Raw genomic sequence first — 14,992 nt, 5'->3', positions numbered from 1 at the left:
GTAAAGGGGGGGTGGGGGTGGGGGTTGGATGACATCAAAACATTTAAATTGGTAGACTTAATTGTAAAGCAGATTTTTGCCCCGAATGTGGGTGGGCCTTATTCTATCAGTTGAAATCAGGAATGAAATGAAAAGGCTGTCTTTCCCCCTAATAAGAACTACTCATGTCTGGCTGATTTTGAACTGAGATGTTGGCTTTTTTCCTGCCTTTGAATTTAGACTGAGACATGAGCCTGCCTGGGTCTCAAAGCTGCTGGCATCCAGACAGAAACTATGCCATTGGCTGCCCTGGATCTTTCATTTGCCAAGATCTCTCATTTGCCAACTCACCCTATAGATCTTGGCCTTGTCAGTCTCCTAATCACATGAACTGGTTCCTTATAAGAAATCTCTCAATATATATATATGCACATCTACCCTATTGGTTTTATTTCTCACTAATACAGGCAAATACCCAACTTCTAATTTATGTTTTTGAGTGTAGGACCCAAGAATGTATATGTTGAAATTATCTCCTTTATTGTTAGAACAATTGTCTCTTATTTATTTATTTTTTAGTTTATTTATTCATGAGACACACACACACACACACAGACACACACAGAGGCAGAGACACAGGCAGAGGGAGAAGTAGGCTCCATGCAGGTAGCCTGACGTGGGACTCGATCCTGGGTCTCCAGGAACACGCCCTGGGCTGAAGGCTGCACTAAACCCCTGAGCCACTCAGGCTGCCCAATTATCTCTTATTTTGTGTTTACACAACAGTTATGGTGTTTACTGACTATAAAAAAAATTTTGTATGCATTTAAGTATTAATGAGTGTTTAAAAATGTAACTTCTTAGTGGTCTGGAAAAGGGGCACTAGAAACATTTGACTTGGGAATGTTGGAGATGATAGGTATGGGAACTCCTGCTTTTCATAAATTAGACCCCCCAAATGTAACTTGTTTGTTTATTAAGCGACACAAGCACAGACATCATAGCATGTCAATAAACACAGGTTACAACCCCTCTGCTACTCTCAGTGGTGGCAGCAGGCCCTGGACTAAGCCTCTGCCCTTGTGCCTTGAAATGTGAAGGTCTTCCCAAAATTAATATCCTTGGAATTCTAGCATTCCCTTATAGGTTTTCATAATTTCTCCATCAAAAAGAATTGCTTTATTTATTTTTTTATTTATGGAGACAGAGAGAGAGAGAGAGAGGCAGAGACAGAGGCAGAGGGAGAAGCAGGCTCCCTGCAGGAGCCCAGTGTGGGACTCTATCCCAGAACTCCAGGATCATGCTGTGAGTCCAAGACAGATGCTTAACAGCTGAGCCACAGGTGTCCCAAGAGTTGCTTATTTTCGATGTAGATGCAGACCTTTGGTTGAGGCACTTGTTTTATTCTTCCTTCAGTAGGAATTCTGGCACACCTGACAAGTCTGCAGGGGGCGGGGTCTTGATCCATCTTGTCTACCGTGCCCAGGTCCTAGCCTTGTTCTTTGCACTGAAAAGGCCCTCAATAAACTCAAGTTAAGCTGAAGCAGTCCTCTTCATTGCCCCCTAGGAATACTTACATTTATGTTCAACTCTGCAGGAGTTGATAGAAATTTTTTATCCTTATTCAAATCTGGACAAAAATTTTCCTTGTGCATTTTAATTGTGGGTTGTTGTTGTTGTTGTTGATTTTAATACCACACATCTGCTTTACTCGTGAAGCCTCCCAAGAGGCTGATATGGTGACAACATCAGAAAAGGCAAGCCTCTGAAATAGAAGTTAAATAGAAGTGAAGAGGTATCAGGAAGTGGTTAAACTAGTCACCTACAGAAATTATACACAGTTGAGATGGTTTGGACAGTTATGGATGACGAGATGAGATGTGTTTTCCACATCAAAGAAACTAAAATGTAACTAAGATAAGTTGTGGTCAAATTAATTTCATGTGTCCAATGCAGCTTCCTAACTCAAGGATGGCAAAGTGTATGGAATCTGGAAAGGAGTGAAAACAGAGTTAAGCTTTGTCAGTACCTATTTATTGTTCAACCTCCACGGAAGGGAATTTTCAATGAAGAAAAGATGAATTTCTCTAGGCTGGACAAAGGCCGTGTTCAAGTAACTGACTTTGGGAAAAAAATCTCTCCTTTACAACAAGACTCTCTCATCTATTTTGATGTTCCAATCTGTTCCTTTTGTGTTCTCAAAACTGTTCTTTAGGGAAAAAAATGACAAAAAATATCTGGTGCCAATCGTGTGACTTATTGAAACTACCAGCTATTCCAGTATCAAATAGTAAAGTGTATCATAGTAAAGTGACATCCAGGTTTGGCTGAGCTCAAGTCAATTTCCCAAGGCTGTTCAGCAATGACATAAACCAAGATACTTTGAACAACAAAAAGTTAGATGCCCAGATCACCAAAGCACAAATAACCCATAAAATCTAGCTTTGGTTTCTTTTTTACTTTTTCTCTTAGGAATTTTCAGTTTCTAAATACTGTAGTATAATGGATTGATATGCAAATATTTGTCTATTCTGCACAGATTTCAGCCACTCCCTCCCCATATCTTTCCAGACATCTTTCCCGCTGAAAACTGTGAGTCATTCAGGCGGTCCCTAATAGCCAAAACATGCCTCTACCTATACCTTTATCTGTATCTGTAATGTTATCTATACCTGTATCCACACACACATATGTTCTCCAGGCCCAAGATAGATATGTGGTTAGCTAATTTAATCCTTCTCAATCCTATCTTCCAATCCCTCCCCTGGGCTTTTTATCTGCCAACTCCCTCACTTTGTAAAACAAAGAAATGTCAGAATTTCCTGTTGATTCTCTGCATTAATGGTTTAGTGGACAAGATCAAAGGCTTATATGCTCAGAAAAGTAAAGAACCAAATATATAGTGAATTTACTATCATCTTAAGAAATGATGGAAGGAGAGAAGATATATATATTTAAACAGTATAACTTTTCTAATAAAATTGAGGGAGGGATGTACACACATACATATACATGAATACAGAAAACACAAAATACGCACACTCGTGTGTGTATCTCCTCAAACACACTGTCACAAAGATAGTGAAAAGCTGAGTAGACAGAAAGTTCACCAAGAGCTGGAGAAGGTGGGTTGCTGACTTAATTGTAGCCCAAATCTTGAATTTTCTAAATTCACAGGCCTTTTTAATGGCCTGTCAGTCTTTTTTCTCCAGCTCTTTGAAAGAAATTCTGTCTATAGAAACACTGTAAGATTTGGAATTCTCCTTTATAAGATTTCCTTTATGACAAAGTAGATGATGCTTGGAACTTTTTTTTTTTTTTTTAAGATTTTTTTAAGACAGAGAGAGAAATAGAGGCAGAGACACAGGCAGAGGGAGAAGCAGGGTCCATGCAGGGAGCCCGACGTGGGACTCGATCCCTGGTCCCCAGGACCACACACCCTGGGAGGAAGGCAGGCGCTAAACCGCTGAGCCACCCGGGGATTCCCCCTTGGAACTTGTTTTCATGCAAGGGTTCTCTCCCTACTATATTTTTCAGCACATTTGATACAGAAAGTGAATATATGTAACATACAACTTAAGTATAAAACAAATTGCATCAAACACCCACAATAGAACTTCTAGCACTAAATCTAGAATGTTGGCAACAATTTGTATTTACCTCTGGTCTTGTCTACATCCTCTTGCTGTGACTGTCGCTGAGGCATCCACTTCCTAATTCTCAAAAACTCATTCATGAAGCTCTTAAAGAAGCTGTTTGAATAATACACTTACATGTGCTTCTCTATATACTTAAATGAAATATATTTTAGAGCTGTATAAAGTGGCATCATCTATGAACCTTCTGAAACTTAGGTTTCTGAAATTCATCCAACTACAACTGTGTATTTTTTTTTTATTTTTTTTTTACAACTGTGTATTTTAATCTTTTTTTTCTTGCTATATGGACTCCTACTGAGTAAACGTATCTCAATAGATTTGTTGATTCTTTTGGCCATGAATATGCGGTTGCCTTTCCTATTTTGCTACTTAGCAGAGTGCTGGTCCATCCTTCTGTGTCCTGTTCAGTGCCTGCAGAATACTCTCAGGTAAACACCTCGGAGTAGAATGCTGTCATGGGAGCACTGGAATTGGATAAAGGGTATTATTTAAAAACTTCAGCAAATACAATTCAGTGTAGAAGTGTTTCCACCCCGATTCCCGGCAAGGACCAAAATACTTTCAAATGTGCGGGTCCTGAGAGCTTAAAATGGAGAGAGGGATTTTGACCTCCTGAGTTGGGGGAGAAGGAACAGCGCTTCCCTTGCCCTTCTAGTTTTCTTTTTAAATGTTTCCCAATAGCAACACGAAATGCAAGTGACACGGAAAGAAAATACAGAAGGGCTTCTGACCAGGAAAGGTAGGAGAGAGTGCAATCCTTCCCACGAAGAGGAATTTCACTCAGAGAAAAGAAGCAGTGGTGCAGTGGCACCGCCTCCCGCATAGCCACGCTGCCCACCCTTACCCCATTAGGACAGACGCGGGAAGGGAAGCCGGTGCCTTTGAAACTGCCGCGCAGCGTCTGGATTGGACATCCCCAACCAACGTGGCATATGACTGAAGCCTGAGGACATTTTGAATTGGGAGTTTCTCCATTTCCCCACCCCCCTGCTGTCTTTCTAACCTAGTATGTGGCAAATACAAACTCAAGGGGACAGCCAGCACCATCCCCCTTCCCCAAAGAAACATAAGTGAATACAAACGATTTGTGCAGTCCTTAGCCTGTGCTCAGTGCTTCCTAAAACACACCTTACATTTAGGGACAGAGCGCTGGAGGCATTATTATAACTTTTTGCCAGGTTGACATTGTCAAAGGTGACCAGCTTTTACTGTGGAGACAAGAAATACTTTCTTACTCGATTTGTGTTAATGAACGTGATCCTCCCTGAGCGAAACCCATATAAATACATCTCCAGCGTTCCTTAAGCTTATCATACATTGTAATTAATTTCCAGTCGAGTGAAAACGTGGAATTCACATACTGTTTCTTCACAGCGAAGGAACACCCGGAGTAAAGAAGTGCCAGTTCTCTTTAGATCACAGAGTGGCTCTGAAAAGAGCCTTTTGGGTGTGTGCGGAGTCTTACCGATTGCTCTGCCGCAGGCGGACTCACTTGGCGCTGGTGTACTTGGTGACGGCCTTGGTGCCCTCGGACACGGCGTGCTTGGCCAGCTCCCCGGGCAGCAGCAGGCGCACGGCCGTCTGGATCTCCCTGGACGTGATGGTCGAGCGCTTGTTGTAATGCGCCAGGCGCGACGCCTCGCCCGCGATGCGCTCGAAGATGTCGTTGACGAACGAGTTCATGATGCCCATGGCCTTGGACGAGATGCCCGTGTCGGGGTGCACCTGCTTCAGCACCTTGTACACGTACACCGAGTAGCTCTCCTTGCGGCTGCGCTTGCGCTTCTTGCCGTCCTTCTTCTGCGCCTTGGTCACCGCCTTCTTGGAGCCCTTCTTCGGGGCCGGCGCGGACTTGGCGGGCTCGGGCATGGCCGAGAGCAGCCGATAATGGACTTGAAAATACCAGGAAGAAGAGTGTGAGGCTCTAAGCGTCCTCTTTATTCACAGCTTCTTAAACAGAGGAGGCAGTGAGTCAAACCCTGTACCTCATTGGTGAATTCTGTAAACGTCATGTACTAATTCTGTTCAATCAAAAAAAGTGTAGTTGAAAACCAGAATTGCATTGGTTTGGGTGAAACTGTAATTTTAGCCAATGGCACAGCTTCATTTTTGTGCCCAATAGAGACTATAAGTAGGGCACCTCTGGTTGCTTCAACTCTCACCCTATTCTGGTTTGCCCCTTTTTCTCCGTCATGTCGGGTCGGGGAAAGCAGGGCGGCAAGGCTCGCGCCAAGGCCAAGACGCGCTCGTCGCGGGCCGGGCTCCAGTTCCCGGTGGGCCGCGTCCACCGCCTGCTCCGCAAGGGCAACTACGCGGAGCGGGTCGGGGCGGGCGCGCCGGTGTACCTGGCGGCCGTGCTGGAGTACCTGACGGCCGAGATCCTGGAGCTGGCGGGCAACGCGGCCCGCGACAACAAGAAGACGCGCATCATCCCGCGCCACCTGCAGCTGGCCATCCGCAACGACGAGGAGCTCAACAAGCTGCTGGGCCGCGTGACCATCGCGCAGGGCGGCGTCCTGCCCAACATCCAGGCCGTGCTGCTGCCCAAGAAGACCGAGAGCCACCACAAGGCCAAGGGCAAGTAGATCTGGCAGTTTCCACCTGCCCAAGCCAAAAGGCTCTTTTCAGAGCCACCCACTTAATGAACCAAAGGAGCTGTGCCTTTAAGCCATTGTTGGCATAGCAAGGTTTAAATACTGACCTGCAAAAAAGGAAAGAGGTTGCCTAAGGTATTTGTGAATCTGTCACTTGACCGGAGAGTCCCTAAACTGAAGTCTTTTGAAGAAAAAAGACTTGCTTTAATGAACCCACGTGAGCAAAATTTGGGTATTCTTGATTTTTTTTTTAAACATTTTTTTTGTATTTCAGTTCTTTGCAAGTGTTTCTTAATTTCTTTTTTAAAGATTTTATTTATTTATTCATGATAGACTTCGAGAGAGAGGCAGAGAGACACAGGCAGAGGGAGAAGCAGGCTCCATACTGGCAGCCCGACGTGGGACTCGATTCCAGGACTCCAGGATTGCGCCCTGGGCCAAAGGCAGGCACTAAACCGCTGAGCCACCCAGGGATCCCCTTATTCTTGATTTCTCTGCAGGATCAAATGTCCGTCTGCGACATAAACTTGGCGTCCTGTTACTGGGCTACAGCAAGACCTGAGGCCTCAGGGTTAGTTAGATCCCTAGCACTTGGCGGCCTCCGAAAAACAGCCCAAGGAAGCTGGGCTGGGAACTTCCAGCCTTTCAGACAGATAGGAAGAAATCCTGTAGGATCTGTGCTGCAACAGCCACAGCCTAAACTGCACAAAAGGGAATCTCATTGCTGAGTGGTGGGAGGGTATTCTCGCATCCGCCTCTCCGTGTGGAGGGAGAGCTGATTCTATCCTCTTAAAAGTTTGCTTTGCTGCCCTCCAGTCTTTGTCTGGTCTGCCTCTTCATTCCTCCTAGCGGTGTGACCACAGATGGCGGGCACCAGAAAACTGAGATAAAAAAATTCTGAACCATTTTCTTGGGGGCTCCTCTGGGATCTCTGGTGGTCACCATGGGCATCTGAGTAGTGGGCAGCAAGTCCCTCCCTCTGTTACAGTCCTCAACATGATGGGCACTCCGGAATCGCGGGGCTGCTGCTCTCAAGTCTTTGGTGATAGGTTCCCACTGACCCCTTCTCTAAGGGAAGGGATACACAAAGCTAGGAAAGGCCCCCAAGGGATCGTATTCCCAGTTCACTCCCAGTACCCTGATATGGTGAGGAATGGCTTTCTGCCTCTGCCTTCCTGTCTGGTGGCATCTGAGTCCTACTCCTTCACCTGTTACCCGATCAGGTAGAGAGAGCATCTAGGCTGACTAGGAGCGCAGGGCAGGTGGCGTCCCCCAGGGATCAGGCCCAGAACATGTTAGAAATAGCACCCCCGCCCACACACACACCCTTAATCCCCTCATTGGGGTCACACTGGCAGTGTTGACCTGCTGCCTTCCAGCCACTAAACATGTTTGCTCTTTTTGTGTGACAGAATGCTATATCCCTGCACCTTATGGATCAAGCTTGCTTGACATCCATGAGGGACTACCGTCAGAATACATGGGACCATTTTGTTACACTTGGCAAGGGGCATGCCCCTTTGCTCAACTATGACCATCCTAAAACGGACCCCGGTCTGGCTGGAATGCATCGGGGTAGGTATTGCTGAGAAGGGAAGGGCAACAGGCATCCACCCTGGCAGTTTATCCCTTCCCTGGTGGCCTGCTCTGTCCTTCCAGAAATTGGCCTTTGTTAACCTCTTAAAATGGGTTTGTCAAACAGAACAATGGTCTTATGCCCGTCATGCCAACTCTTAACGGGCCAGAAGTCTGGCACATCCATCCACCACTAATGGAGTCTTCCTGGGTCACAGCCAGTATCCTTTGAATCCTGTGGCTGGGAAACCCAGAGGTAATAAGAGTCAGGAAAAGTGGGGTCACTTCCTGGAGTAGGGTCAAGCCTGGGCAGAAGCAACCGCAGCCCGGGCTGCTAGTTGCATGGACAGCCAGGACATTGCATCAGGAAGAAGTCCTCCTGATTAGCCATGAGGAGCTGAGGCAAGGGATGCCTTCTCCTCTCTGTTGTAGATGGGCATTTGCAAGTCCCTGACCAAAACCAGTACTCCTTGGGATGCTTCCTGAATAACTGGAACAGTTTGACCTGCAAACCTGAAACAAAAGGTGACTTATTCTCTTTCGTTCCAAGGCATGGCACAATAGAAATTGGAGGAGGGGACATGGCGGACTGAGGGAAGTATCGATTATAATACCCTTCTACAATTGCACTTGTTTGGCAAACATGAGGGAAAATGGGGAGAAGTGCCCTCTGGACAATATTTCTGGGCCTTAAAGGAAAATAAGGGCATGTGTCAGCAAAGCAGTATTGGCGAAGCCTGCTGGCTGCTCTCTCTTATGGCTGGACCCTGGGGGTAAAGGAACAGAGGATACCACCCCCACTCCAAAGGGAGACAAGCATATGGAGTCTGCAGAGGATTTTCCACCCCAGCTCAGTCTTCCCTAAGGTCTCAATCACTTGATCCAGATTTAAGATCAGGTCCCCTGACCTATCCTGAACCCCGTACTGATGCTTGGGGGCTCTCTCTCTTGCAAGAAAATGTAGTACCTGGAAGAGGACCAAGGGGAGGTGCTGCTCTGCCCCAGGAGCAGGTGTCCTTTTTGTTCCAAGCCCAGAGACAAAGGGGGACTTGGGAAATTTTCCAAAAACCCAGATAAATTTATAGAAGCCTTCCAAAATCTCACTTATGTGTTTGAATTAACCTGGAAGGATGTAATGCTCCTGTGAAATCAAGCTCTCTCTGAGGCAGAGAGGCATAGAGTCCTGGCCACTGCTGACAGATTTGGGGACGAACAGCTAATTAATCATCAGGACACAGGTGGGCCCCTGAGGGACTTCCAGTTACCCTGGAGCCCAAGTTGTCCCTGCCTAAGAACCCAGTTGGGACTCTGACGATCCCCTCAGAAATTGGTACCTTGGTCACTTCCAGGCCTGTGGCCTAGACAAATTTAAGAGGTCAAAGGTTAAACCTCTAAATTATGCCAAGCTGTCTATTGTTACCCAAACTCAAGAGAAAAACCTGACAGCCTTCTTAAGGAGGTTGATAGAATCTATCTCCCCCCATTCTTCTGAAGCTAAGATTTTTTTCAAAGACAAATTTGTGACCCAATCAGCCCCAGATCTTCAGAAAAAGCTGCAAAAGTTGGCTGTGGCCCTGAGGGGACCTCGAAGAGCTTTTTGAGCTGCTAACCGGGTGTCTAACAACTAGGGCCCAGAGGGGAGTAAGGAACAAGAAAGAGGCTAAGAAAGTAGTACAGGCCCTCATTGCGCCCTTATGAGCCATTACCAACACAGTCCCCGGAGACACTGGTACCGGATGCCACCTCTGTGGCCATCCAGGGCCCTGGAAATCTGAATACCCTCGAGGATCTCAATCTATGAGGTTCAGACAACCAGCACCCTGACAGGGTCTGATGGAACCCAGGGCTCTTCCCGGTGGCTCCCCCAGAATAACTTGCCATTATGAACCCAGAGCCTCAGGTAATTCTAGAGATAGAGGAAAAGCCAGTTAATTTTGTTTCACCTTTTCTGTCCTACTCTCTGCCCTGGGACAACTCTCCTCTCAGCATTGTTGGTAAGGGCATCACTGGACAGCCCATAACCAGATTTTTTTTTCTCTCCTGCTGGGATGCACCTGAGGAGAGCTAATTTTCTCTCACTCCTTCTGAATAATGCCTGAGAGCTTCACACCTCTTAGTAAGAGATATTGGGAACTCCCATATTAATGGCCCCTGGACAGACTAGCCACTGCCTCCCCTTAACATAGACTGATGTTAATCTCCAGGTGTGGGCAATTCAGGGAGAATTGGGTCCAGCCTTAACTGAGGTGCCTGTTCACATACACCCTAAAGACCCGACAATCTTCCCCTGTCAGAAACACTACCCACTAAGACCAGAAGCAAAGGAGGGCCTGATAAAAATTAAAAATAATCTAAAGCAGCAGGGCCTCTTAAAAGAATGCAGCAGCCCATGTAACACCCCAACTTTGGGGGGGGTACAAAAATGCAATAGGGAGCGAGATTGGTACAAGAGCTCTGCATTATTAATGAGGCTGTGATCCCCATTCATCGTGCAGTCCCCAACCCTTGCACCCTCGGCTCAAATTCCCTCAGGTAAAAGCTGGCTTGTAGTCCTAGGCTTAAAATATGCCTTCTTTTGTATTCCCCTTTATGTGGATTCTGTTTCTGTTTACATTTGAGGACTCCATGAATCCATCCACCCAGTTAACATGGACAGTTTTACTTCAAGGATTCCAGGATAGTCTGCATTTATGTGGACAGGCCCTGTCCTGACATCTCAGAATTTTCAGCTGCAGACAATATGGGGGTAGTCTCCTGCTATGTGCTCCCTTCTGAGCTGATCATACAAGCTGACACCCAAAAACTCTACATTTTCTGGATACAAGGGGGTATAAGGTCTCTCAACCTGAGGATCAATTATGTGAGACATCTGTCTAATATCTGGGTCTAGTTCCTTCGGAGGGAACAAGGAGACCAGGAGAGGATAGGATATGGCCCATTGCCTCTCCCCAAACCCTTAAGCAGTTGAAAGGTTTTGGGGGCATAACTGGGTATTGTCACTTATGGATACCAGGATATGGGGAAATAGCATGACCTCTTTACCAGTTGATCAAGGACATGCAGGCAGCTGGAACCTGCTTATTAATATGGAGCCCAGAGTCAGAAAGGGCTTTGGAAAAAAACTCATAGATGCATTGCTCAGTGTCCCCGAGCCTTCCTACAGAGAGATCTTACAATTTAGATGTGACTGAAAAGAAGGGAATGGTCTTGTCATTCTAACCCAGGCTAGGAGCTAACTGCACAGCCAGCAAAAAGCTCGACCTGGTGGCTTGTGGCCACCCCTGCTCTTTTAATCCCAAGGCTACAAAATTAACTTTGGGACAGGATCTTACTGTATACATCCCCCATAATATTCAAGGTGTCCTATTTTTTTTTAATTAACTGCTTTTTTTTTTTTTTTTTTTATGATAGTCACAGAGAGAGAGGCAGAGACACAGGCAGAGGGAGAAGCAGGCTCCGTGCACTGTGAGTCCAACGTGGGATTCGATCCCGGGTCACCAGGATCGCGCCCTGGGCCAAAGGCAGGCACCAAACCCCTGTGCCACCCAGGGATTCCCACAAGGTGTCCTATTAACTGATAGTGACCACTGGCTCACGGAGAGCCGCCTTCTGCAGTACAGGCACTCTTACTGGAAGGTTCACTCATGCAAATAAAAACTTGCTCCACTTCAAACTCCACCATCGGGAGGAGGGTACAGAGCCAGCACACGACTCAACAAATTGTAGCTCCAACCTATGCTGCTTGGGAGAACCTCCAGGAAATCCCACTGTAGACCCTTTCCAGAGTGGACCCTATTCACCAACAGAAGCTAATTTGTTGAGCACGGCACCTGAAAGGCTAGGTACTCCATGGTTGCTTTGCCACTTTACTCAAAACAATACAAAGCAATCCCTTCCTATCTGGACCAAACGCCCAACTGACTAAACTAACAGCCCTCAACACAGCTTTGGAGTGCAGTAGAAACACAAGGGTAAACATCTAAACTGACTCCAAATACTCCTTCCTGGTTTTGCATGCCATGACACTATCTGGAAAGAGAGGCATTTCTTAGCTGCCTCTGGTTCCCCCCTTAAATAAAATCAAGAAATCAGCTGGTTCTTACAGGCCGTACCTCACCAGGAGAGGTAGCAGTGAGACACTGCAAGGGGCACCAAAGAGGAACAGGTGAGGTATTGGAAGGGAATAGGTTGTCTGATGCTGCAGCAAAATCTGTCTCCAGGTCCTCAGCTGCCCCTGTTGTTGCCTCGCTAATTTGGCATGGCTTCAGAACCCAGGAAAAACCTTGCCACTCCATGGAGAAAAAGCAACGGGCCTCAGAAGGAGATGGTACCCCTTGGCCTACAGGCTGCTCCAGCAGAGGATGGTAGGCTCAGCTACCCACCGCTAACCAATGGAAAGCTTTGGAAAAACCCTATATCAAACCTTCCATCTGGGACAGGATAAAACCTTGCAGAGACCACAAGTTTTTTACAGGAGAAAACCTGAATAAAACCATTAAACACATTTTAAAGATTTGTGAAGTCTGCCAAAACTAACTAACTAACTAAATAAATAACCCGTTCTGTCATCCACAAATCCCAAGGCATACAGTGAGTGGGGAGCTACTCTGAGGGAGATTGGTGAACGGATTTCACACATGTGCCTTGGAGCCCAAGGATACAAATGCCTCCTGGTTTGGGTAGATGCCGTCACACACTGGATGGAGGCCTTCCCCGCAGAACCACAGAGACCTCAGGTGGTAAAGACTCTGACGAATGAAATCATCCCCCCTTTGGACTTCCTTGGTCAAAGTGATAAGGACTCCTCCTTTAAGTCCCAGGTAGTAGAGTATCCAAGGCTTTGGGAATTCACTGTCACTCATACTATGGTGGATACCCCGATCCTTGGAAAATGTAGAAAGCACTAATGAGGTTATTAAACAACACCTCAGAAAGCCAGCACAAGAGGGGCACCTGGGTGGCTCGGTTGAGGTTCTGCCATTGACTCAGGTCGTGATCCCGGGGTCCAGGGATCGAGTCCTGCATCGGGCTCCCTGCATGGAGCCTGCTTCTCCCTCTGCCTGTGTCTCTGCCTCTGTGTGTCTCTCATGAATAAATAAATAAAATCTTGAAAGAAAGAAAGAAAGAAAGAAAGAAAGAAAGAAAGAAAGAAAGAAAGAAAGAAAGAAGACACCTAGCACAAGAAACAAGTCAGAATTGGGTGTCTCTCTCCCTATTGCCTCACTCCAGATTAGAAACACTCCTGCAGAAAGGGGCTCCAGCCCCTCTGAGGTCTCTTATGGGAGACCCATCCTTGTAATTAAATGAGCTGCTGGTAGATAAGGGAGTCTTTGATTTGGTAAATTGTGTCATCTCTCTGGCAAAGTCTCAGTGAAGCTCTTCGGGGGCTTTGCCCCCAGCTCCAAGACAACCAACTTTCCCTCTTTCATCCCAGGGGCCTACTTAGCTCCAGTCAAGACTATGCCCCTGCTCCCACCTCGGGCCACATGTCATAAAATAATCCAAAACGTGGGTGTAGGGAGCTCCAGTACTCAGGCAGCAAGTAAACTGCTTGGCAGGCATGACCTTCCAAAACCACTGAGCCCTGGACCTCCTGACCTCCTGACCTCCCAGGCAGGGGTCACCTGTACCTTCCTCCTGGGAAGAATGCTGCTTTTATATTAACAACACAGGTTAGATGGTCACTCATTTAGAGTCCTCAGATAACCTGGTGACCCAAATAGAGGATCTCTCCTCGTGGTGGGCGCCCGTTAGTGCCAACTCTGATTCTGGTGATGGCCATTTCACCTTAGTCATCTTCCTCCTGCTTTTTGGATCTTATGTTCTAAATCCCCATATCTGATTTATTTCTCTTTTCTCATTTAGAGTCCATCAGGCAACAGACAGTACTGTCTATGCAGCCACAGATGGAGACAGCCCCTACCTATGATAGGGACCTCTGGACAGAGTGCTGAGGAAGCGCTGTGCCTCCCCAGCAGGAAGCAGTCATGGATCCCTGGAAGGGCAGTGGGGAGCTACCTGATGGGAGTGGGAACAGGGCAGGGGCAGGCAGAGAGGACTACAGTAAGGACCAGCGGCCCCAAGGGTAAGATCTATATCGCAGCTGCTTGGCCTCCTGGAAAAACCACAGAGAAAAAAAACCCAAGAGGGCTGGGCTTGGGGAGGTAGCCTCACTGGAATACTGTCCCTATCAAAGACACAGAAATCCTTCAGGGTCCCCACTGAAAGAATCCCTGTTAAGCTGCACAAAAAGCAATCTCCTCTCATTGCTGGGGGTGAGGTTTGTGTGTGTGTGTGTGTGTGTGTGTGTGTGTGTGTGTGTGTCGGTATTCTTCTTGGATCCACCCTCTGTGTGGAGAGTTGATTCTAGCCTCTTAATAAAACTTTGCTTTGCTGCTTCCCACTGTGTCTGGTCTCCCTCTTCATTCCTTCAAGACACATGACCGGGGTCTGCAGACACCAGACAGCTGAGATCAGAAAAAATCCTGAAACACTATTAATGTAGGAAAAGATGTTAAGGTTCAAGCCAACGGCCCAGAAAGAATTCTTGAGATGTCTTTGGTGCAAAAAAGGCGGTTTTATGAAAGCACGGGGACAGGACCCATGGGCAGAATGAACTCCCCTGGGGTCATGAACAGTGGCCCATGGTATACTTTCAAGTTGGGAGGGGGTCAGGGATAGCACAAGTCTTTCAGGAATTTTGGAAGCAAGGTTCCCAGGACGTTGAGGGGGCTAGCTGTTGTTAGGAAAGGATCATTTATTACCATCTAATAAAACCTGAGTCATGAGACCTTTCAGATGTGCATCAGTGGGTCATACACAAGGGGGATGACTGCTAATATGTATCTTGGGGGATTTATAGAGATAAAGCAGATTTCTAAAGGAATTTGTATAGATTAAAGCAGACTTACAGGATCCTGGGGGTCGGGCTAAGATTGCCTTATGAGGGGCAGCCCGGGTGGCTCAGCGGTTAGTGCCGCCTTCAGCCCACGGCTGAAGATCCTGGAGACCAGGGATCAAGTCCCATGTTGGGCTCCCTGCATGGAGCCTGCTTCTCCCTCTGCCTGTGTCTCTGCCCCCTCTCTCTCCTTCTGTGTCTCTCATGAATAAATAAATAAAATCTTTTTTAAAAAAGATTGCCTTATGACCTTAGCAAAGTATTAACATCGAGGCAGCTGAATTCCT

At 46.8% G+C, this 14,992-nt stretch overlaps 5 protein-coding genes across 7 annotated transcripts in view; 2 read left to right on the top strand and 3 right to left on the bottom strand.

Moving 5' to 3' along the window:
* LOC112674402 (uncharacterized) overlaps positions 1-14,992 on the top strand; it is a 36,422-nt gene that overhangs the window by 14,888 nt on the left and 6,542 nt on the right. The gene's annotated exons all lie outside the window — the stretch shown is intronic.
* On the bottom strand, positions 1,154-5,590 carry LOC112674391 (histone H2B type 1-K). 2 transcript variants are annotated; one of them, XR_003145399.3, is made up of 3 exons: positions 5,104-5,590; positions 3,640-3,731; positions 1,154-1,744 (listed from the first exon to the last, which is right to left on the bottom strand). XR_003145399.3 is itself a non-coding variant. In XM_025470874.3 (2 exons), exon 1 carries the CDS (start codon positions 5,505-5,507, stop codon positions 5,127-5,129), a length of 381 nt encoding a protein of 126 aa, XP_025326659.1. In that variant the 5' UTR covers positions 5,508-5,590; the 3' UTR covers positions 1,154-1,744; positions 5,104-5,126. The 2 variants fall into 2 exon arrangements, 1 of the variants encoding a protein (XP_025326659.1); XM_025470874.3 differs by lacking the exon at positions 3,640-3,731.
* The window catches only part of LOC112674381 (histone H3.1), a 33,226-nt gene continuing 19,387 nt past the window's right edge, over positions 1,154-14,992 (bottom strand). The window contains exon 2 of the mRNA XM_049105917.1: positions 1,154-1,744. The gene's annotated coding sequence lies outside the window, so the exon portion shown is untranslated. The remainder of the gene's footprint in view (positions 1,745-14,992) is intronic.
* LOC112674393 (histone H2B type 1-C/E/F/G/I) overlaps positions 1,154-14,992 on the bottom strand; it is a 29,164-nt gene continuing 15,325 nt past the window's right edge. Inside the window, exon 2 of the mRNA XM_035710642.2 lies at positions 1,154-1,744. The gene's annotated coding sequence lies outside the window, so the exon portion shown is untranslated. The remainder of the gene's footprint in view (positions 1,745-14,992) is intronic.
* Positions 5,786-14,207, top strand: LOC112674383 (histone H2A type 1-E). Of its 2 annotated transcripts, XM_049105919.1 has the most exons (3): positions 5,786-6,803; positions 7,645-7,807; positions 11,219-14,207. In XM_049105919.1, the coding sequence occupies exon 1, from the start codon at positions 5,831-5,833 to the stop codon at positions 6,221-6,223; it is 393 nt and encodes a 130-aa protein (XP_048961876.1). In that variant the 5' UTR covers positions 5,786-5,830; the 3' UTR covers positions 6,224-6,803; positions 7,645-7,807; positions 11,219-14,207. The 2 variants fall into 2 exon arrangements, with proteins under 2 accessions (XP_048961876.1, XP_025326642.1); XM_025470857.3 differs by having other exon boundaries at positions 7,645-14,207.

The sequence above is a fragment of the Canis lupus genome, chromosome 35, assembly GCF_003254725.2.
Source record: "Canis lupus dingo isolate Sandy chromosome 35, ASM325472v2, whole genome shotgun sequence".
Taxonomy (NCBI): Eukaryota; Metazoa; Chordata; class Mammalia; order Carnivora; family Canidae; genus Canis; species Canis lupus.
The sequence above is the reverse complement of the archived record's forward strand: the minus strand, read 5'-3'. Positions and strand labels throughout refer to the sequence as shown.